This window comes from Coturnix japonica, chromosome 8 (assembly GCF_001577835.2).
Source record: "Coturnix japonica isolate 7356 chromosome 8, Coturnix japonica 2.1, whole genome shotgun sequence".
NCBI lineage: Eukaryota > Metazoa > Chordata > Aves > Galliformes > Phasianidae > Coturnix > Coturnix japonica.
The window spans coordinates 13,992,573-14,015,259 of NC_029523.1; the positions used below are offsets into that span (position 1 = coordinate 13,992,573).

The 22,687-nt window shown below is 43.1% G+C and overlaps 1 protein-coding gene and 1 long non-coding RNA gene across 5 annotated transcripts in view; both read left to right on the forward strand.

The window, feature by feature from the left end:
* Positions 1–6,094: 6,094 nt before the first annotated feature.
* Positions 6,095–17,980, forward strand: LOC107317580. The gene is made up of 5 exons (XR_001556936.2): positions 6,095–7,103; positions 12,774–12,867; positions 13,993–16,190; positions 16,292–17,775; positions 17,896–17,980. It is a non-coding gene; the product is annotated as an uncharacterized LOC107317580 (long non-coding RNA).
* A 2,258-nt stretch (positions 17,981–20,238) lies between these two features.
* Positions 20,239–22,687, forward strand: part of COL24A1 (collagen type XXIV alpha 1 chain) — a 107,428-nt gene continuing 104,979 nt past the window's right edge. For all 4 annotated transcript variants that reach the window (XM_015870173.2, XM_015870175.2, XM_032446351.1 and 1 more), the window contains exon 1: positions 20,239–20,458. In XM_015870173.2, coding sequence (XP_015725659.1) covers positions 20,403–20,458 — 56 coding nt within the window. In that variant the 5' untranslated portion in view covers positions 20,239–20,402. The remainder of the gene's footprint in view (positions 20,459–22,687) is intronic.

Sequence of the window (22,687 nt, forward strand, 5' to 3'; positions counted from 1 at the left end):
CAGCAAAGTTGAGCACTGCTCATTCTGTACATCCTCAGACATTCTATTTTTCTTAGCTGAGAAAGGAAAAAGGCAAAAGATAAAAACATGTTTTAATTCAGGCAATGTGTTACATTAAATTAACCAGTTTCTGCTCCTTTGATTAACACCTACACAATACATTTTTAAAATATGCTAATTCTAACAGTAGTGGCCATGGCTTTATTAAAAATCCATAGGTGTTTTGCCACTGATATGAACAAGGCCAGGAGCTTCTCATAACATTCCCTACTCAGTGTACCTGCAGGAAATGTCCATGGCTGGATTCTGAGGGCTGGATATTCAATTTATTCAGATCTATAGAGAATTGTGCACTATTTCAACCTGGCCATAAATAGCCTGTTACTTTTGTAGGCAGTGATTCTGTTCCAGATCCTTAGCTTGCCCACTTGAAAAAATCTCTATTATGTTCTCAAAGAGTCTAGCCTGCATTTCTGTGTGTCAGACCACTTAAATCTGCCAAGTGTGAGAAATGATTTTACCCAATACATTTCAACCTTTGAATTTGGCAAATACAGTGACATGTTACACCACACATCATGTTTCTCAAGTATGTCCCTAATGATGTAAAATTCATAGAATATGGCACCTGGTAACCATCTGACGGTGTGAAAGTATTTCTTTCTAATTTTAGACCTCTTATTCCACTGTGTGAAACTTAAAATTGCCTTCTTATTTACTGTGTGTATGTGCTGGCAAACACAAAGTTTGTGTTTGATCTGTCCACCTATTTGTGGGTGACTATTGACTGTGACTGTATTTTTGAGATTAGAAACAATAGACTTGGTGAGCATGTGAACGTCTCTCAGAACATGTTGCTGACAGTTGCTTTATTCACTGGGAACTAAAACATTAAAAGAAGATATATTTAGATTCCATCAGCTGAATGTTCCAGGGTTTTTCTGTTCTTAGTGTAGCTTTAACATCAGCCAAAACAGAAGATAAATTACTCTTGAATCTTTGGAGCATCTGCTTGGGAAAGCATGTTAGGTTGCTTTTCAGTTGCACTGATCTCATTAACAAAAACTCTTCTTCTTAGTGAGTTTACTGATCACATAAAGTAAAGGGTGCAAGACTGAGCTTGGTTAAAATAGATGCAAGTTTAATGTACTTACTGTACAGTAACACAATGTAAAATGGACAATTAGTCATGCAAAACTAGAAAGACAGAAGGAAAGTGCAGTAGAAAGACTAAGAATGAGACTCTAAATCTGCTTTTTCAAGGGCTGCAGGGGCCCTGCTATGCTGGGTGTGACTGGCAATGCACAGAAGCAGAATTTTGGGTGTCTGTAAAGACGCAGTATCAGTAAGTGAGGGCCGTCAAGACTGTCAGCATCTGCAGGGCTGGCTGGCAGCTGGGAAGAGGCTGTCAGGTCCAAAGTCTAGTCCAGGCTCCTCAACTTGGTCTCAGCTGCTGCCTCTGGCACCAGAGGGTCTGTGTGGGAGGAGAAGCCTGTGCATGAAGTGTCATTCCAAAAAGTTACAGTAATGTACACAAAGCAGAGTTTGCACAGTGATGGGCTATAAAAATAGCAGGTCCTTAGAAAGACGTTTGTGTTCATGTGTTCATTTTAATACCATATTTGTAACATATTGGCATGTACTATGCAATTTCATCTGGGGATTTTCATTTGTTTTCCAATATGTTTATTTTAAATACAGTCAAGGAAGTCACCTTGCTAGCACTGCATGGAGAAAATAATTTTTTCTGTTCTTCCTCTGATAGGTTTTGCTCTAGAGAATGATTTGAGACATCATTTATAGCACAGAAGTGAAAGGAAACAGGAGAGTTTCCTGAGCACTGGGTGACTGAGCACTAAGCTTTGGCAAACAGAGCCCTGAATCAAGCATGCTGTCCCATGGATGCATTTCCCTTTGAAAGCTCCAGGAGCATGCCTCAAAAACATAAGGGTTGAATCAGCTTTCCTTGTCTCTTTTTATTGGGTAACACCAAAAGAAAACATAAACGTGTTCAATCTGTGTCAAATGGGAACAATTAAATACTCTCAGTTTATTAATCACAGAAAGAGATTTCAACATGAGGAATATCTCGGTGTTGCTTTTTCTTCTTTGTAGAGACAAAGTGAAATGGATCCAGAGTCAAAGGGAAGAAAGAGCCTGGATAGGGGCCTGAAGCACTGGGGCAGTTTTCTTCATCTGAGTTGCATTACAAGCAAGCAGATACCTACAATTTTGACTGCCCGGGAGAAGTTCTCAGAACACATGGCAGGAGTTAAGTAGAGGAGAAAGATGGGTTTTAGAGACCTAATACATGAATCAGACCCAGAAGAAGTCCAACCAGTTGAGCAACAGGTCCTGGGCCATGAACGCTGCTCCACTCTGGCTCTGTCTTGGAGCTCTGCAGTGTGTGTCCAGCCCTGGCTCCTGTCTGCTTTTCCAGAGGTATTTGGCTGGAAATGGATCCCTGACTGGGTGCAAGTCCCCTGTACTGGCATAGTGCCTGTGTGATGGGCACAGGTCCTTGTGCTTAAATGGAGCATCGCTTTCTCACTGCAGTGGGAGGTGAGGGCAGGCCAGTGCTGCTCCACTCAGGTGAAGCTTCCCCCTGTTTCAGCATGCAAGGATCCTCCTGCAAATCCCCACAGACTGAAAATCAATACTAAGGCTTCTTAAAACAAACAAAATGGAAATAGAGTCACAGAAATGTGTTTTCTTCAGAGCTGTGTTGTTTCAGGTTGTGTGTCCTGTAACAAGTGCTAGATTTCCAGAGGTGGTAAGGCCAAGGTTACAGCAAAGCTGATACATGAGAGCAATAAGCATAAACTTAACACCCGGGGTAATTGCCACTGTATGTATTCTGTTACTGCCAAACAAGGAAAAAGGACAATTCAAAGCACTTTGAGACAACTTTTTTCTTGTTTTTGTCTTTTAGTTTGCACTCTGGGCTGAACTAAGCCCACCAACACAATTCATTTTTGATTAGCCATTGAACATTGCTCTCAAAAACAGCAAGAGGAAAAAACGTATTTCTTTTACAACAAAGCAAAACCTCTCACTGCCTGGAGAAATGATAGCTCTGGACAGTGTTCACCCACACATCTTCCCATTTTGATACAGAAGAAGCAGGCTCTGCATTAAAAAAAGTGATGTATGAAGAGCAATGGTAATTTCAGCAGAAATGTAAGCAGAGAAATCGAAACAAACATTGTAAGAAGAGCAATTACAAATATCAGTTCTTTCTCACTGAATGAAAAGCCATTGCCAGGTATGGTGGCAGAATTGGTCTTTTCACTCATGTGATCCTGCCACAGGAACGGGATGTAGCTGAAACATCCTTGAGGCTGTGAAGGTGGGAGAGGCACTAATTTGGTGGTTCCAGGTGCACCAAGCAGGAGGATTTGGCCTTGAACAACAGGCATCAGTAGGTGGGATGGACACAAATGAGGAGAGATGGATGCAAAACATCTTCAGAGCAATTAGGGGAAAAGGGCTGGAGCAAAACTTGTGGCAAAATTAAAATGCCAACTTTACATTCTCCAGCCAGAAGAGAGCACAACTGCTTCCCTCTGCTGCCTCCCTCAGAGGACACAGTTGTCACCCGAACACATGGAACTTCTCTGCCATAATGGGACTGATTCTTCCAGTGGAGCAAGGATTTTCCCAAATGACTGGGCAAGCAGACCAGGAAAGTTACCAGTAAATCTGCCCTGGGACCAGCTTTTTTCAAGGACAATGTGCAGAAAAAAATGCAAAAGGCAGCAGCATTGTGCATGACCCCTATGTGCATGGAATGAAATGTGGTGCACACACGGCTGCTGCTCAGCAGAGGTGCCGGAAACTTGGAACGGCTGTGAAGGGATGAAACTAAAGCTGCACAGAAACGTCCAGTCAACACATACTGCACAGGCAGCCTGAAGGACTGCTTGAGATAGAAGCCAGAGTTCTCTTCAGAGCAGACAGGAGAAGTGCTCAAACATTTCTGCAGAGGTTGGCAGTTTGTCCCCTTCTCTTCAGATAGTTTATGACAATTTGTGGTCATTAATTTACTACTACTGCTATGACCTCAGTGTGATTAATAACACAAGACTTGCATCTTTCTATTAAAAGATTCACCCCAAAGCATCCTGGCTCCTAACAGCTGGAAGAAGCCCACAGAGGAAGATTTTTTCAGGGTTGGATGCAAAAGGTCATCAGAAAACCAAATTAGTGTTCAGTATTGCTTAGGCACACAGTTCCCTTGAATGAGCTTGCAGCAAATCAAGCTCACCATGTGCAACTTCTCCCTGATGACAGAGGCTAATTAAAATATAGAAGGTGCATGTTATTAAATGACGACTTGCCATAGTAAGAAAGTGAAGGGCTGCATTATGAGGGAAGCTCAGAGTTACTATTGTATGGAAAGTTCCTCATGCTCCACAACTAGTAGGAAATGGTTTGCTTGGAAAACTAGGAGAACATATGGCACAAATTACACCACATGGGCTAAGTGAATCTTAAATTCTAAACATCCTCTTGGGTTAGACCTTCTTCTTAGCAGTCTTTTGCTGTCTCCAGCATAAGCTGATGCTTCAGTAAATATTATTATACTGGAAGAGTTTGTTTTGTTTGGAGGTTTGATGTTGGAAAAGCAATTCCATTGCAGCAAGAGGCTGCTCAGCAGCGGCACTACCTGAACATCCCAACATGGGGGGCAAGCAGTGAGCCTGAGACCTGTCCCGGGGGACTTCCAGCATTGGGTGGCTGTGCAACAGGAGTGCTCAGCTCTGGCTCTGTTGGAAAGGCAGAAGGACATTTGCACAAGATGGAGTTGCAGTTATGAGTCAAATACAGCTTCCTAGGGACGTTCACTGCATCAGAGAAACCTTTCTCAAATCTTTTAAGCTGTTGCCAATTAACATACACATCATCTTACACAAGAAATATCTTGAATTCCCAGTGGAACTCAGTCAAATAAGGGAGCTCTGATCATGTTTCTGGAATACTTTTGATTAACTAAGTGCGTCCTACAGTGAGCAGAATCATTACCTGCACTGTGCTTTACATCAAACACACTACATTTTCAGTAAAATCATTACTAAAATTACAAATCTCAGGGAATTTTTTTCCATGGTATTTTTTGTAGATCATTCAGACTCTGCAACATCTGTCTAATAAACAGCACAAAACAGCTTCTGTAGATGCCCTTCCTGTTTTGAATAATTTAATCTTACCTGCAGATAATTATTTTAGATTTTGTTAGATATTTTATTGTGAACAACCATTTTGTGCACAGCATTTTTTTTTTTGCTCTCATTACCAATGTGCTCCTAAGACACAGGAATACATCCTCCAGAGATGTGGCTGTCTCCATCAGCTCTTCCCAGGGGAAAGCGACTTTCTCAGGAGCAGCTCAGAGTGCCCAGGCAGCTTCTGACTCTGCTTCTCTCTGTCTGATAGAGGTTTATCCATCCTTGTGAACATCTGGTCTGTATTTATGCACTGTAGACCATGGAAAAGTAAAAGCTAAACACATGGATTTAACCTATTTCACCTAAAGAGGTGAAAAGTGGGTGTTTAGATATTATTGGTCTGTAGCTGGCAGTTGCTTACACACTGTGTAAATCTCCAGGCACCACAGAGACCAGGTGCGGACCCACAGTGGAGCTGGGGCCAGCAGACAGACACCAGTGGGCTTTTAGTGCCTGAAGGGCCCAGGAGAACAGCTTGGGCACAGCTTTGCTGGCACAGCACTGGTTCCAGGTTGTTCTCATCATGGTGCAGTGGTCTGGCACAGAGAGATTACCTCGGTATGGTATGTTTTGGTTACGCACCAATTGTTGTATTGTAGGTTTGCATTCAGATTAGTGAAGCAAACCCAGAGCTGGAGGGCAAGTGGCAGAAACTTCTTTGCCATCAGCCGGAGTAGAGTAGTGCTCACAGGACCAGGTAGGGAGTAGAGAGATGTTCACAGCCATAAAATATAGAATCATGGAATTGTTTGAGTTGGAAGAGACCTTAAAGGTCACCTAATCCAACTCCCCTGCACTGAGCAGGGACACCTACAGCTCAATCAGGTACTCAGAGACTCACTCACCCTGACCTTGAATGTCTTCAGGGATAGGGCATCCATCTCCACTCTGGGCAACCTGTGCCAGTCTTTCACCACCCTCATAATAAAAAAACTTTGTCCTTAAGTCCAGTCAGCCTCCTGCTGGTGTCTGCAGATGGCATCTGGGGGCGCAGCTTCCCTGTCTCTCCTACACACATCCACTTCTTGATTTCTGAAGGCCCAAGAAACCATCAGTGCCATAACTCACATAGTACTGGGAGATTCTGTGGTGACACCCAGTACTGTATGCAATTCAGAACCTACTTTGAAGTGTACTACTTATGCTGTGAAGCAAACCAGACCTGCACCTGCTTACACCGCTACATTTATACCTTTTTCTAAATGGCTGTTTCATTAGCAATCGTTCACTCTACTTTAAAGGGTGTAAACAGACAGATGGCTTCACTACATTAATCACCTTCACATGAAGATAGATTTGCCTTCTGCAAAAGTGAAATTTGTGCCTTCTTTTGCTTACTCCTAAAAACAGGAATGTGTATGCAAATTTCCAATCTCCCAGCAGCTACAATAAATTACTCTGGGGCACTTGAACCCTTTCCAGCTTGATCCAGAAGTTCAAAGAAAAGGTAAATAACTCTCTTATATTTCTTTTATTATTTTTTTTCCCCAAAAGGTGAGGCAGGTGCACTCAACAGCTTGAGAAAAGGCTTTAACCCCATGTTAACAGATTTGAGGGTGCTGTGATTTTGATTCCATACCACCTCCTTGGACATAAATTGCTATTCATTAAACAGGCAAACATGTAAATGACACAAGTACAAATAAGCCCCCAGATCTAGACTGGTGACTAAAGATGTTATTGCCCTTTATATCAGAAACAATCCAAGCAGAAGCCCTGGGTAAATCTTCAGCTGAGATTTGTTGCCTCTGATTGTTATAGTCAGTCCCATTCAGCCCCTTTCCCTATATAAACCCCAGGCCTGAAACTGTTGCTGTAGGGGTGATGTGTCTGGGGGAGGAGGTGTTTCTCTGTAAAGTCAGTTCTTGTCACTTGGTGAGTGTGGGCCCTGTTTTGTGTGTCTGCTGGGACAAGCAATATTTAAACATGGCTATTGTTAAATGTGGTGGCTGGGGTACTGTGCTTATTGGGGTTGGTATACTTAAACTAACTTGATTCTTTGGAAATGATGATGCTTTATTCTTTCTTTTTGGGGATAAATTTTTTCTGTGTTATCTAGTGGTTTGTTGAACCAATGCAAGTCCTGTACATGGCGAGATGCTTTGAGCTGTTGTTTGGTTCTTCTCTATTTCTTGCTTTGTTCACTAATTTTTATGTGGGTTTTTGGAGATTTGTTCTGGGCCAGCTTTGATGTTAAAGAGATATTTAGTTATCTTGGTGTCTTGCTGCTGTATGCAACTCTTTCTGTTATCATATGTGTAAGTGTAAAGAAGCAGTAATGCATAGGCCCATAATTACAGAGAGCTGTGCCATTTTGTTTCCTTCTTCTGTTTGTTTTTCATTATAGTGCTTTTCCTGTAGCCTTTGTGTAAAAGAGGAACAAAACACATCAGTTTGCTGCGAAACTTCAGAAAGCAGCTGAATGGTATATGCTTCCACCACCTATATAGAATGTGCTATTTATTCACCTCTGTTAATTGTATCATGCTTGTGAAAGGAACTCCAAATAGGAACTTCAGATTTTTGTAGTTAGTGGGAAGAAAAAAATGTCCCAATAGATAAAATATACTGTGAACAGCACTGTTTCTAAGTATTTTCCATTAACTCTCTTGGCACTTACCAAATGTGCACCAGATGCAAGGGAAGAACTGCTGCCTGCTTTGGTGGTGTATGTGCAGCTGCATCCCTCGAGCTTCTACCGCTACTATCAGTGGTATCACACTGTGCACATGTCCCTCAGCTCTGAGTGATTTACCTCTGTGCTAATAAGGAAAGCATTTGGACTTCTGCCTGTTGAAGTAGGCCCTCATTCATCATACCCTGTGTATTTTTGCCTCAACCTGTACCACAGTAAGAATTAGCTTTGATAATTTAAAGCTCTCTGTAGGTATATCTATCTAAGCTACATTTTTTTAGGTGCTGGATTAGTCAGACTGATGGGACCTGGAAGTCTTTATTATTTTATGAGACTGCCTTAGTTGTTCTTAAAAGCCCAAGTAGTTTTGATTTTACATAGAAAAGCCTTCATTGCCTCTGAAGGTGAGATGTTCTTTTTGTTTTGGGATGCTGATAGGTATAGGAGGCTGAACGGGCTGTGGAGGTGTTCAGAAATAGTTATTCCACCCAGCGCAGTCCTACCCACTGATATGACTACAAGCTTTATCCTGCAAGTTGTGCTGTCTGTTTTCAGTTCAGAGATTCAAGGGATTTGTTTTTCTAATAGCTTGTTAAGAAACAAAAGAGTTTTTGGAGCTCTCAACTAGAAATGTGTCATTTCTCTAGCATGTGGGCCAGGTTTGAATGAGAAACTGGTATCGCATCTGCGATATGGAGATCACATCTATGGAGATGTTGCTCATAAGTCTAAGGATAATATTTGGATTTCTAGACCAGAAGCTGCTTCAAGAGCAACTGTTGAGTGTGCGTATGTATGGTGTGTTGCAAAGTATGAATGTCTGATGTCACATCTGCTGTGGAGGGACAGACAGCTCAATGCTGTGGCCTGCTGAGGCACATCCCTTGCTTTCTTGTTGCCTGTTCTGTAACAATGGCACACATTTGGTGGCAGAATGATCAGATTTGTCCTTCTGTATTTGCACTAAGCAAGCTGAGGCCCTGGCATCCAGACATGCTACAACACCCCTGGCATTGCTTGCTGAATAAAGCCAACTTTCACCCTTGCTCACTGCTGGTAGCATTTGCCTCCATAGTGCTGGCAAGAAGGATGTCTCCTGAGAGAGCAGGGGAACTCAATTTAGTCTCTTTCCCCTCACCGCAGGAAATTGGACAAGGGTGAATTTACCTCTTTCTCCTTTGAATTCATTGCTCAGCAAGAAACCCAATTGTAGCAAAGCATTCCTACAGTTTTGACACAGCAGCTGTATTGCTTTCCTGACCTGAGAGTATTATTTGGTTATAGTGAAGGAGATAGGATCTCTGGAGACAGGAGCTCTAAGGGGAGGGGAGAGCAATCTTGAATGTTGTGCTGAGGAGAAAGGATTCTTTGTCCTCTGAAGCAACTTGAATCATAACATGTTTACATCCAGATGGTCTTTTTGGCCATGCTGGTGATTCGCTTCATGCAAAGCAGCTGAGGCATGCTGTCACCTCTTACCATGGTTGCTGGGTGGTGCAGCACTGCCATGAGCCACCTGCTGAGGCAGAAGAGGAAGTGCTGGGTGCCGCTACCATGTCCAGTTAGTGCATTTACTCCTGGGGTGGGAATAGAAGTAAGATTCACAACAAGTAGTTAACTTGCACAGAAGTCTTCTGTAGAACAGGTTTTTAAGTTTAAAAAATAAAAAAATTTAAAAAAAAAAAAAACAACAAAAAAAAACCATTGCTGGAAGCTCTCAGCCTTGCTTTCTACTGGTCCTGTCAACCTATATTGTCATATGCTTAAGGGAGTGTATGGTAACTGTTGACTCATAGCCTGAGCCACTGAGCACCCAGGGAAAGGATCTGGTCAGTCCTGAAAGCAGAGGTAAAGGCAATTCAGTGGTGGGACCAGGAGGGGTGAAGCCTGGCTGCACCTCTTAGGCCTCATTTAAGGGCTGACTACCACTGGGGAAGGTTTTCTGGTTGGACATCCCTCTCTTGTGAAGTTTCTATTGCAAGCCTAGATCTTGAGATGCTAGTGAACACTTTTCCTTTTTCTTTTGTAACATTTTCCTATTGTGCTGGTCCCTTTGCTGTTAGAAAGAGTAAAATGGCAAGTACCTAGATTTTCTGCTTTCTCAGAGACTTTCTAGGTCTGTAGGTGACAGAAGTAGGGCATAATTTTTGCAGCTGCATGCAGGGACTGCCATGCATTGGATTTGCATTAAAAGCAGAGATACACTGGATGCTTTTGATGCTCAGCAGGCAGATGGACACTGAGCAGGGCCATGTTGCAGGTCACAGCCCTGCTGCACTGAAGAGACTGCTCACAATATGAACTAGATGTATCACAGCAAACATGTATATAACAGTAATCTCTTTTTTTCTCTTCACTGCATGAATTCTAAGCCTTGTAGTTGAATCTAAACTCTGCTAGTAATATCTCTGCTGTCTATAATACAACTGTGGATGTGATGATACAGAAGTTCTCATAAGCTCTGATGGCCCTATGTCAAAGCAAGAGCTGCTTCTTCCTGTCTTTCAACCCTTGCCAAGGGCAACTGGATGAAGACAGACTCCTGGTCCTAGGAAGGGGAGAATGTGGAAATTCTGTGCTGAGACCTACAGCATGTGTTAGGCTGTGGCTTGATCTGTGGGTAGATGTGCAGAGTCCCCTCCTTCCTTCTATAAATGTTTTTTCTTGATTAATGGTCTGCATCTCTGCTTTGGTTTTAATGGCCAAACTTAGAGCAGTGCTATATATTTGTGTCTCTACAGCCAGCAAAATGTCCTTAATTATATACGTCTTTATATGTCTGAGGGAAAATTTCAGGTTTGAAAATGAAGACAAGAATGGTTTCTATATTTGTAGGGCTATGCCTGTTGGAGTCCAGCTGTTTGAGTCTGATGACCCTGCTCTGATATGTGGTCCATGGACCTACCATCACCTTCCTTGTGTGGGAGTGCTCAGATGTGATTCCTGCAGGGACTGTCAAGGATGTCTTGGTTATCCTGATTTCAAGAATTAGATAAAAGGGGGAACCCCACAGCCCCTCAAATAAGCCAGTAGAAACTCCCTGCTGTGAAAATCAGTCTCTACAGTGTTCATTAAAAGTTTTCAGATGTATATGGCCATTTGAGCAGTGTTTGACAATACTAAATGTATTTTGTTAAGATGTGGCTTGGTCTTGACTACTGTCTGTCAAATACCTTCTCTTTGTAATCTCCTCTCCTCAAACATGCCATATTTTCTGGGCTTATTTGTAGTACCTGCTCAGATACTTTCTTCCTTTGAGTTTTTCTCTTATTAATCTGCACAAAAGCCACAAGCAACATGTCATCATTTTCAGAGCCCATTCCAATCAAATTCCTACAAGAAAATGAGTGTTTGCTCTCCTCTAGAGTGAAGAGGGAACTTGTCAAAGCTCACATGGATTTCTCCTTGTTTTTAGTGTACGAGCCACAACTTTTTCCATTTTTCTGTCTAAAACTGTTCTGGAAAACTCATCAAGATGCATTTGTTCACTTACAAATGCTGTTGAATCGGGGAATAAAATGAAAAAGTAATTCATGCTCCATGCTTTCTGGTGTTTTTCATTTAATGTTCTGGGAGATAGTTCTTCCCTTTGTCACCAGCTCAGTTCTGTGCAAGTCTCTCAAGACATAAATTATTAAATATGCTTTATAGATGTCAACTGGTCATGTTGGATCATTTAATGCCTTTCTATTATGGACCTGATGTTTGAGAATATGATAATAAGTACCTGCTGGCTAAACTGAAATGCCAGATGTGAAGAAATCTTGATAATTTCCAAATTTACTGTAAAGAATGATACTGCTTCCTTAAGTTTTTCTTTCTAATGTCACTTGTTGGCTGAACTGTCTCTTAGACATCGACTAGACTCATTGTTACTAGATGAGCTGGAAAAAAAAAAAAACAGATGCTCATAAGGAACTCAGTAACCCTGTTTCTATGCTTATCATTAACGCAAATCTGAAATACAATAATGAAAATTGGTGCAGTTAAGGAAAAAAAGCAACAAACAAATTTAAAGACTGACTGAATGTATGTGATAAGCAGCTGGATTGTGTAGCATGTGCTACTTCTATTGAAATATGTTTTTGATTCCATCAATCAATGAGATCTCTTGGGAGCCAACCCTGTGCTCCTAACTGCAGCACTGGTGGCTGGAGAACATGGCTGAGGACAGCAGGGTTTGGTGGCAGACTACATATGAGGAACAGCCGAAGGTCTTAGTTATGAACACAGAGCTCAGGCCAAATGCTGCTGGCAGGGAGGACCTTCTGTCTCTGTAGCTTCACAAAAAGAAGCTGTAAAGCAGTCCTGTCTGCAAAGTCTTAAAAGCAAACTGCCATACTTCATTCTCCTTGAGAAAGCAAACAGTGTCAGGTTCAGAGTGAGAAACTTTTTCTTAATAAAGAGATTAATGCTCTTTTAAGTAAATGTGGCATTGCTAACTTCCAAGTTAGGCATATATCATCTTCCAGATTTAAAGGTGTTTGAAACTGTTTGCACGAAACTATGGAGTCTATAAACTAACCTTTCAGAGGTTTGGGGGCAAGCATACTATTACAATTTTTCAATTGCATGACAGGTCTGCAAAAAAAATATCTTAAAATCTATCCTAGTACAAAGTGATACCTCACAGTGGAGTTAATGTCTCTCTAAAGCAGTCTCTTAACAATAACATATGTATTATATCCATTTCTTAGATCGTAGAAAATCAAAGTATCTTTTTCCTGGTAAATGCTAGATGTAGCTCTAAGAATTGCTGTGGATTATACTAGGTTCTGATACCTAGTGTTGTTTGGCTCCAGTAATTACATCTGTGTGCTTTCTTCCCCTTACCAAAGGATACTCTTCTGCCAATGAAAGAAGAAGGCTAAGCAATGTGCTGACTAGTCCGGTTTCATTGTTTCATACAGGAGGAAGAACAGATGGGTATAGTGTGGAGTCTGAGCTCAGTGCAGGAGAAATGAAATGCAAGAGTGAGGCTGCTGGTGATTCTTGGGACAGAAGGTACAGTCCATTTAAATAGGAATTCTAAATGACTCACTGTTAGTAGATGTTTTTGGCTTTGTTTTAAAACTGAGCATGAGGATTATCAGTGTGCAGATACAAGAGCTCAAGCGTATGTGGCAGAGAACAGTGTGGTGGTAGGACTGTCAATCCAAACTATCAAGTATTAAAAGAGCTACCATAACACAGTTAGTATTATTTGGGATGGTCAGCTCTTAGTCCTTAAGGACTACAATACATTAAATAAGGTAACTTAATTCCAAGTGCCAACATCCATCAAGATTTTTGCATTTCAAATACTTGGAGCTATACAAAAGCAAACTGCGAAGGAAGCAGTTGTGATAAGAAACTGTATTGCAGAGCTATGATAACAAGAAAATGAAGACACCTACAAGGTTTCAAAGTGTGAGGCTGCCACAGTACAATCAACTGTTCCCATAATTATGTAGAGCAGCTCTGGAGGAGCTGTGTTCTAGGACTGGGGAATGCTCCAGAGGACCTCCTCAAGCTTTCACAGGAAGTCTACTTATGATCAACTTCATATTGCCCTGGTGAACTGGGAAACCCCTCTTCCCAATTTCACAAAAAAAAGACCAAAAAAAACCAAAAAACACCCAAATGCTACTTTATAGAGAGTATTAAGCTCAAGGAAATAATTTTCTAAATCTTACTTCAAGAATAATGCAGATCATCTGGGGAAAAAAGAGGATGTTTGTTTAATTTTTAAGTGTGCGTTTGAACTATAAAAATATGTTCCAAGATAAGAGTTGCAATTTGATGTGAAGGAATGAAATATATTTGAAAAAATGTATTAAGACAAATTTTGTTCTGATTCTCCTGCAGGCAAATAAGAGTGCTGTTGTATTACGTATGTAAATTCAAAATCGCTGCAAGTTAGCTATTAAGGGAGAATACTTTGATTTGGGAAGGAGCAGTTAGCTTACATGTGTTGGGAAAGTGAAGTTAAACATCTGATAATCATAAATGTCTTTTTTTTTTTTTTTTTTGTAAGCACATTCTATTGCCATAAATACTTAGGAAAAAAAAAGCACTCCCAAACCATAAAATAGGAGAAGAACAAACTACAGAATTTTTATGGATTTTTTTTCTTATTATTGACTTTAGGGAGGTCTACATTTTGGTCTGTGAATGTCTGTCTCAACTGGATGACTTCAGAAAGCCTTGTATTGCCCTGCCAGTTTCCAACGGGAGATGAAAACCATATTGTTGTGCCTATGTTTGAAAATGGAGACTGAGTTAAGGTTTGGCATTACTGGCTTCTGAGAACACACCTAAAGTCTGCCTGTGAAGTAGATTGAGCCAGTCTGTGTTTTGCCTTTCCCCTAAAATCCTGGTAGGTTTTGAGGCTTTGAAAACATATGAGCTCCCTTGTGCTCAGGTGAGACTTTGCAGCTTTCTGCAGTGTGCTCCCTGGAAGATGCCAGATATAATGCTGACTTGTCAAAGGGGAACCTGAGCACCAGGTGAAGCTGGAGTCCCATGAAAAATCACCCATGATCCTGCAAGAACTTCAGTGCTCAATTTGCAACACTGTGGACAAAAATTAGTGCTGGTTCTTTGATTTATGAGGTTTGGACTTTTCAACTATAAAGATGTTCTTAAAACCTTTGTGTATGTTTGGGTCAACAGGGTCCAGTTACTTGCATCATCTGTTGTTTGACTGTCTTGATGATTTCTAAGCCAACACTGCGTAATTCAACAACCACAAGGTTTTTATTGCTCTCCAATAAGAATAATCCAATAAGAATAAGGCACGTGTGGCCTTACAAGCTTGTTTGGTCCAAGCAGAGTCTCATCTTTCGGTGGTATCCATTTCTTCTCTCTGCTCTTTCTGAAGTTTTTGTTAGAGCTTATCGTTTTGCTCAGATCCACTCTGAGAACCGTCTCCATTGTGATGTGGCTGGAGATGGACAAGAAGGGATGAGTTGCTCTCAAATCACTCTGTGCCTGCGAAGACCTACTCCCTTCCTGCAACAGAAATTTTTGTTCACATATCTAATCAACTGTAAACAACTGAAGAACAGGGCTAAAAACTTTGTCTCTAAAAATAAGGTAATGAAAATACCCTATTAAAAATACCATGCTATATTGGTGGTACAGCTGCAAAGGATTTACAAAAATTAATTGTGCTACTATTATAAAAATATCAGCATTGAAGTTGGTGCCAGTGTATTTTGGTCTGGGATACTACATATTCAGCTGTCTGGTATTTTCAGAAAAAGCGATCTACTTACTCTCTTCCTATATAGAAACCTTTTCCTGTCACTATATATGCCTCATTTAGAATGCTTAATTTGGAAATTGTGTCCATAATGCAAAAGTACGAATTCCTACTTGAAAATAGTCTTGGCTTCTTTGATCCAGAAGTTCCAAGAAAACAAATAAGTCACAGTTTCTTCCTTCATTGGGAGCTAAAGAGCACTGGAAAATCTTGATTATATCCAGGAAAAAATAAAGTGGGAAATAATGCAATTTCTATCAGTGATGTTAAATATCTCCTGAGTCTAGAATCCCTTTTTAAAATGAAAATCAGTAACAAATACTATCAAGTTTAAATTGCTCCTTTGTTTCACTTGTTTTAAGTATGCTATTTGATAGGAGACTCGAGATACTTAAACACAGAAGGCAGTGTGTTCAAAGTTGGTGAAAACTTTGAAATGCTAGAACAATGGGAGAAAATATTGATAAGATTTTTAATGTGTGAGAAGAAGTCTCCTTACTCCAAGGTGGAGATTTAATGTGGTTTCAGCTACTGACCACCGGTAGCTTACCTGTTATCTGGTATGAAAGTGGAGAAGTGAATCTTTCTTTGATGAGGTATTGGAACAGTCTATCCTGGAAGATGGTGGATCTGCAGTCCCTGGAGGTTTTCAAGAAAAGGGTAGATGTCACACTGAGTGATGTGGTCTAGAGCAGTCACAGGCATGGCTTGATGGTTGGACTGGATGATTTTATTGGTCTTTCCAAACTTTGCAGTTCTGTGATTCTGCAACCTCCTTCTGCTGTGGCCAGAAGATAATTCTGAAGAATCTGAACAAAAACATTAAGTACTGAAGAAGGAATATCTGGAAATGCATTTTTCTGTTTGCAGAATGCTTCTGTGAAATCTTGCCTGAGAGGCTGGAAGCAAAAATGGATGAGAAAGATCTTCCTAGGTCTAACAAACTAAGGAATGAAGCATCTACCCCAGTTGCTGAGAGAACTGTGGAAATGGATTTGAAAGAAGACTGGCCTCGTGTGCAGCTCCTTGTGGCTCAGGAGCAAAATACTTCTTAGATGACTGTGCTGGGTCTTCCAGATGCGTGAGTAGTTTTTATTGCTGTTGAGACTTTGCAAGCTGGCTGCAAGCTTCCTATCAGTGTGGTCACTCTCCAAACTGAGCTCTGTTTTTATTCTCTTGCAGAGAGGTGTTTTAAGGGAAATGTGTGCAGATTTTGTCCCACCGAAAGATGTCCTACAAGATGCTGAGTTTTGGCCTCTTCTTCCTATGCAGGATGGTGACAGTGAGCACTACCAAGGAGGCCAAGTGTTCCTGGGTGGTACAAAGGAATGTTGTTTCACATAGGATAATCAGACCTTTCCATGTTTCACAGAAATAATCTTTTATCTCCCTTTATAGATGGAGTGAGAGCCTGTGGGAGTGGGTGTCTCTGCTTCCTGCCTGGACTGCAAAATACTCCATCAATGATGAGATTAACTAAAAATGAAAATAAGTGGATTTTCTCTAAGTCTGTTTTTTCTTTCACAAGCTTCTTTTGAGGTGGAAATTTACTGTGCTACTCTTGGCAGTTTGGCCTATTTGGTAACTGTAGTCTTCTCATCTGGTGGGCCATTCCCATGGTTCCCATGCTGTACTTCATTCTTCCTATTGTATTTTCCATTCATGTATTACTTTCCTAATAACTGCTTCTGTCTTCAGTTAATATTTCCTTGTGTGTTTGGCCAGCTTTCTCTGCATTCCTGGTGTGGTATATGCCATGCCATCAATGGAACAAGGTAGCACAGCTTTACATGCTGGGTGTGGGGTTGCTCCTTCAGAGCAGTTCACCTCAGTTGCACATTTCAGATTTCTCCAGCTCTGTTTTGTGGTGGATCTCTTCTATAGCTGTGACTTATTGAAATGGATGCTATCAGATCTCACAAGCAGTTGCAGTCATTCTGGCTTTGGTGAGGCACCTTTCCCAGACAGAGTTTCTGGAGCTCTGTGGTCTGGAGCACTTACTCTGTCTTGTGGTTCAGTGAGGCTCTCTTCTGTTCCTTGCTCCTGCCTGGACGTTTTCCCTTGTCTGCTTTAACTAAGTGTCCTAAGGAATCTCACTGGTCTATATGGTCATTTGTGGGTTGGCAGTTTTGTCACTTTGAACTGTGCTTTTTTCAAAACTTATTCAAAACCTGAGAAAACCTTATTCAAAAACTTGAAACCTTATTCAAAACCTCCCTAACTACATCTATGAGGAAATAATGGGCCCAGCTAGAGGTTGAAGGCAGACAATGGTCATTACAGTTTCTTTCACATCCAGCAAAAACTGATGGTTTCAGAGATGGAGGCCCTCTGATTTTAGCCAATTGTTCTCAAAGACATGCTGTAATCCTTTCCATTTCTTGTATTTCTTAATTGCATTTGATAGGTTGGTAACTTTCTTTAACCAGAGCAATGTGTTAAACATTTTTTTGGCTGCCACAGAGAGAAATCTAAACAAATATTTTGCTGAACTGGGTTCCAAGAGTTTTGGTACATAGCCTAACACCATATATTGTGGTGTGCAGGGAAAACAGTTTGCCAAAGGGAACTCAATAGCAGCAAGGATCTTCTGCCAAAATATCTTGATTCTGGGGCTGGACCAGGAAACTCACATGGGTCCTGTTCTGCTCGGGCCGAAGTCAGAGGTAAAGTTCCTACTGCCTGCAGTGGGATAAGGCTCAGACTCCAACACGGAGCATTTATGTTCCCATTTCACACATTTTCCTTCAAATTCTTACTCTTTTTTTCTTTCTCTGTATTTTTAGGCTCTGGAGATATATGTACCATTGCTCACTCCTGTACTTATCCTAGAAGGGGAATCACTTTCCTCATCTCTTACACCACCTTAAAACAGCTCCTGCTTTGTGTACGCAGTGAAGCTGGAACTCAGCAGCCATTATCTGGAGTGACAGATGAACAAGTTAGTTCATGAAGGGAGGAAAAACTTCTAAAAAATAAGAAAATAAAAATAAGAGCTTACAGTCATGTCAGAAGGGCCAAAAGTTGTGTCTTGAAATAACTAATTTTGCATTTCACTAGTCCTTGGGTGTACCTTGGGAGAGAAATCAGGGAAAGTCCATAGTCAAGCATGAGAGTGCAAACATGGGCTCTGGGGACATCTACAATAGGAAATGAAACTTCAGCATCACAGTGTTGCAAAGAGAGCTAGAGTGTTTGGAGCTTGAGTGTGTCTTTCAGTGTCTGTATGCTCTGGAAATAAACACAAGTAGTCTGATTGCTTTAAACATGTCAGGTTTAGTGCATCGGACAGTAAGAACCCCTGGGAGAAGCAATTGTAACAGTAATACTGATGTTGATTTTTGGTGTGAAGCTTAGAAAAGGCCTAGCAAGTCTAACACACAAGGTGATGGGCTACCAGGCAGGGTCTGCAGGTCGGATGCCCCCACCACACCTCACCACATGCTGCAAGATGGCTCTTCAGTGTGCACTGAAACAAGGGCAAGATTCAACCAGGGTCACTCTTGCTCCAGCATTCTCTCCATAACAGCTTTACTGCAGATGCTGGAGTGTTAAGAAGCCACCTTATGTACCTACTGAATATCTGATGTGTCATTTAAGTGACTGACAGATTTCATGGAATGGCACCAACCTGTTCCAAAACAAAACAGAAAAAAATCTGTAATGTGTACAGTTTAGTCATTTTAATGCTAATAAGAAGTAAATAAAATACTACACTGAAGTTGTTAGAAACCATTCATGTGTGGTCTAGAACAGAAAGAAATGCTGACAAAGACTTCATTGCAGTTATGTCTAATACCTCCCTGGGCATGTATGAGGTTCTCTTCAGTGAACAGATAAGTTTTTATGTTCTGCTGGCGCTAATTTTTACGCAAGGTATGAAGACAGGAAGATTTTGGGTTTTTTTTTTCCCTCTCAGCTTTCAAAAAATAAAAGGAAATTGACTACAGCCTCTAAAGCTGTATGGATTCTGGATGATTAGAGATACAGAAAATAAACCTGAGTGTGAAATGAAACAGTGCAACATTTGAGTGCTGTCTCTAAAGTCATTTTTCACCTGTAACTTTGTATTCTGCCATACCCAAGAGTGTTAGTGGATCTGAATTTGCCCTTGCTTTTGCATCTTTATACCTGTTCCACTTTACCTGGATGACACAGTAGGGCCCTTTCAGCTGAGGTGAGGATCCTCAGTGATAACAATAAGAAATCCTCATCTTGCTCAGCAATTCTCCTGTTTCCTGAATGTTTACACTTATTTCCTGCCGCCCTCTCCATCACACCTATGACTTGAAGGTCTTCGCTGTGGTCTGAAGTGAGATCTTTGTGAAATACTAAAAGCAAGAGCCAAATACCACACTCCTAACTTGCATTAAATTTCTGCTTATGTCAATGGAAGTTTTGCTAAGTGGAGCTGGCAGCTTTGACCATGGGTTTGCCGCACACGGTATGTCACGATCTCTCAGAATATTCAGCGATACTCCGTGTGATCTGGGAGACAACTCGCACAGAGATGTCTTACGGGAGAAAGGCACACCAGCCTGTTACTTGGACAGGGAACAAGAACTGCTGATTGACATTCTTTTTTTCCTTTTTTTTTTTTTTTTTTTTTTCTTTCTTTCTTCTTACCCTTTCAGGAAGAGACGGCAAACGGTGTCATGTTTCTTATGGCACTGCAGTGCTACAAAGTTACATCTGCTCTTCAAACTTTTCCCAGACAGAGCCTCGTTAGAAACCACGGTTCACACTCGAGATGTAAAACCCTCCCGTACGCTCAGCCCCGTTTCATCGCCCCATGACCGCGGTATAACGCAGCTCGCAGCCGGGGTTCCCACCTGTCCGCGCCCCCCACCTGGGGCCGCCGCTCCGCTCCCCTCCCGCTGCTGCGGGGCAGCTCCGCTGCCGGAGCCGCGCGTGGCCAAGCCGGGGTCGGAGCCGTCCCGCCCCGGGGCCGCGTTTGCTGATGTAATCGCATCAGAGAGGGGCTGAAACCCAACACCGCGCGGTGCGGAGCAGCGCGGTTCCGCCGCCGGGGGCTCCGCGGGGCGCGCCCCTCTCGTCCCGCACCGCCCCCGGCCTCGCCGCACCGCCCCCGGCCCCTACGCGTCCCCCCCTCCGCCCCGCCGTACCGCCCCCGCGGGCCGGGGCCGTGCGCGGGCCGCCCTCGGGCTTTGGCGGAGCTCGGCGGAGAGCTCGAGGCCGGCGGGGGTTCATGGACAGTACCTGAGGCTCCGGTGGCGCGGCGTTCGGCTCCGGCTTTCACTCGGACCTCCGCTGCCCGGGCAAATGCATACAAATGCATTTGGGAGCCGAGAGGACAAGGCGAGGACGCATCTCTCCCGCGGCACCAACGTAAGCTGGGTTGGGGAAACGTGAAGGCGAACGGCTCGGCCCCGCGAGGACACAAGCACAGGGTGGGATCCCCGTGCCCCTGGCAGCCAGCTCACCGGGCAGGTCTCGCAGTGTCTCGGGAGTTGGCTGCTGGGTGCCTGTTCCCCGCACCGAGCCCACCGGGACGCTCTCTCCGCTCCTCGCGGCGAGCAGTGTCGGGTACCCCGCAGCTCTTCGGGTCCCGCAGCCGGTGGTCCCGTCCCTCAACCGGAGCGTAGTGTGCCCGTTTGGCCGCAGTACCCGGTCTCCGAAAACGCGGCGGTCTGGGAGCTGGGGCTGCTCTCATCGCAGTGAGTGCCGGGTGAGGTGAGGTGCCCAGCGTTTATGTGCGTCCTGCGGTAGGCTTAGCTTTCTCTGTTGTGTCCTTTAAATGGCATAGCTCTTCTTTTTGCAGTTTGCCTAAAAGAAGGTTAAGCAAGGTGATTGTGGACTTCTGATGGCTATAGTGACATTACACAGGTTACCGGCGTGCGACTTCTTTGTAAAGTACTTGCTGTGTTCAGGTAGTAAATAGAGTAACGTTTGCAGGGAGCTCCCGGTGGGAAGGGGAAGGACTGTATTGCGGCGAGCTCTGTGCTGTCTGGGTCCGGTGAGCGGCTCCGCGTGCCTGCCAGAGGCTTCCCGAGAGCTGCCGGGTCTGAGAGTCTGCGGGACACCACCAGGAGCTGTGTGGGTGCAAGTTCACAGAAGGTTTTGCTGATGGAGAAATACAAACTGAATTATGGAAAAGGGGCACACACGTTTTTTATCTGAGAGATGCATGTCACTGAGATAGGTTTACTGGATGTAATGTAACTCTGAAGTTATATGGACAGAATTTTTCTTGTTCACCTAATTCACTCGAGAGAAAGCAACCTGGTTGCTTGCCTGTGCTAAGAAACCAGACTATTTGCTCAAGGATCAGGTTTCCTCAGCACGTCTCAAGCTAGTCTGTCCCTTGCGACCCAGACCACCCCCCTGAAGCAGTGCTCTTGGGTCAGACTGCTGCCTGCTTTGGTACAGGGACAAAATGAGTGAACCCCATCCAGACTAGAGGTGGAGCTAAGAATGGGGATGTACTCATAAAATCAGCCCTACAATTACTTTTGCTGTTTTTGTTGTTATTGTTTTGGGGGATTTGTTTTGTTTTGTTTTTCTTCTTTCAGAAATGCAAGCAAGTTTGATTGCTGTGAATGTGCAGCTTATCACCTTGTGCCACATGCTGTCCCAAGGGCAGCTGGGCCTTCCCACAGACCACACTGTTGTGGGATTCCTCTCAGGCCACCGCTCGCCAGGAGGAACTATCAATGTACTGTTCTCACCTTCTCTTTTGTCTCTTCCTTTCTTCACTCAGTGAGCCTGCTGCAACATTCCCAGGGCTTCTCCCTCATTTGGGTGTGCAGCTGTCAGCAGGGAGAGCCTGTGCAGGTCACTTGTCCTCTCAGCCATGCCAGCCACATGCCTCTTTGAACCAGAGGCAGCACTGGCCAGCTGCCTGGTCCCTTCATGGCAGCAGAGAGGTGTCTGTCCTCTCAGGTCTTGAACTATCAGATTCTTAACTGCTTTAGGGTCTTAGATGTAGGAGATGTTATCACCTTTCCCAAAAACCTTCTTCGGGCTGTACCTGAGTGCATTTCTCTTGAGTGTTTTGAGAGACCAGAGGAACTGTGGTGAACATGAATTCTGCCACTCATTGCCCTTTTTTCCTTTATGCAGAGACTTTTCTTGTTGGTAGCTATGGGAAAGTTTGTGTGGGAGGTACTGTGATGTGGTTAGAGCTGCCCAGCTGAAAGGAGTGCTGTGAAAAGCAGATACCATGTCTTTAGGCTGGGAGGTAAGGAAAAACAAAGCAAACAAACACAACAGAAGAAAGGGGAGCAATTATGCCAGTGCCCCTCAGTCAGGGTGCTGCTCCTGTCCTTGCTCTAGGGCCTAACAAGTGAAGAAGCTGGGTATCCGGGAGGCTCCTGGATACTGAGCATCAGTGGAGGCAGCAGAGGCAAGAGATCACACTGCCTTGAGCTGTAGGCTGCCCCAGGCAGGCCTAGGAAGAGAAGGCTGTCTGAAGGTCCTGGTCTACTGTAGTGTAGTGTCTCTCCCCAAAGTTTAATCACTCGTGTGACATTTACAAGAGGGCTTTTGGTTGGAGTGGTGTGAGGAAGCCTGCTGCATTTGCTCAGGTGATTTAGAAGCTGAATGCTGTGAGGAAAG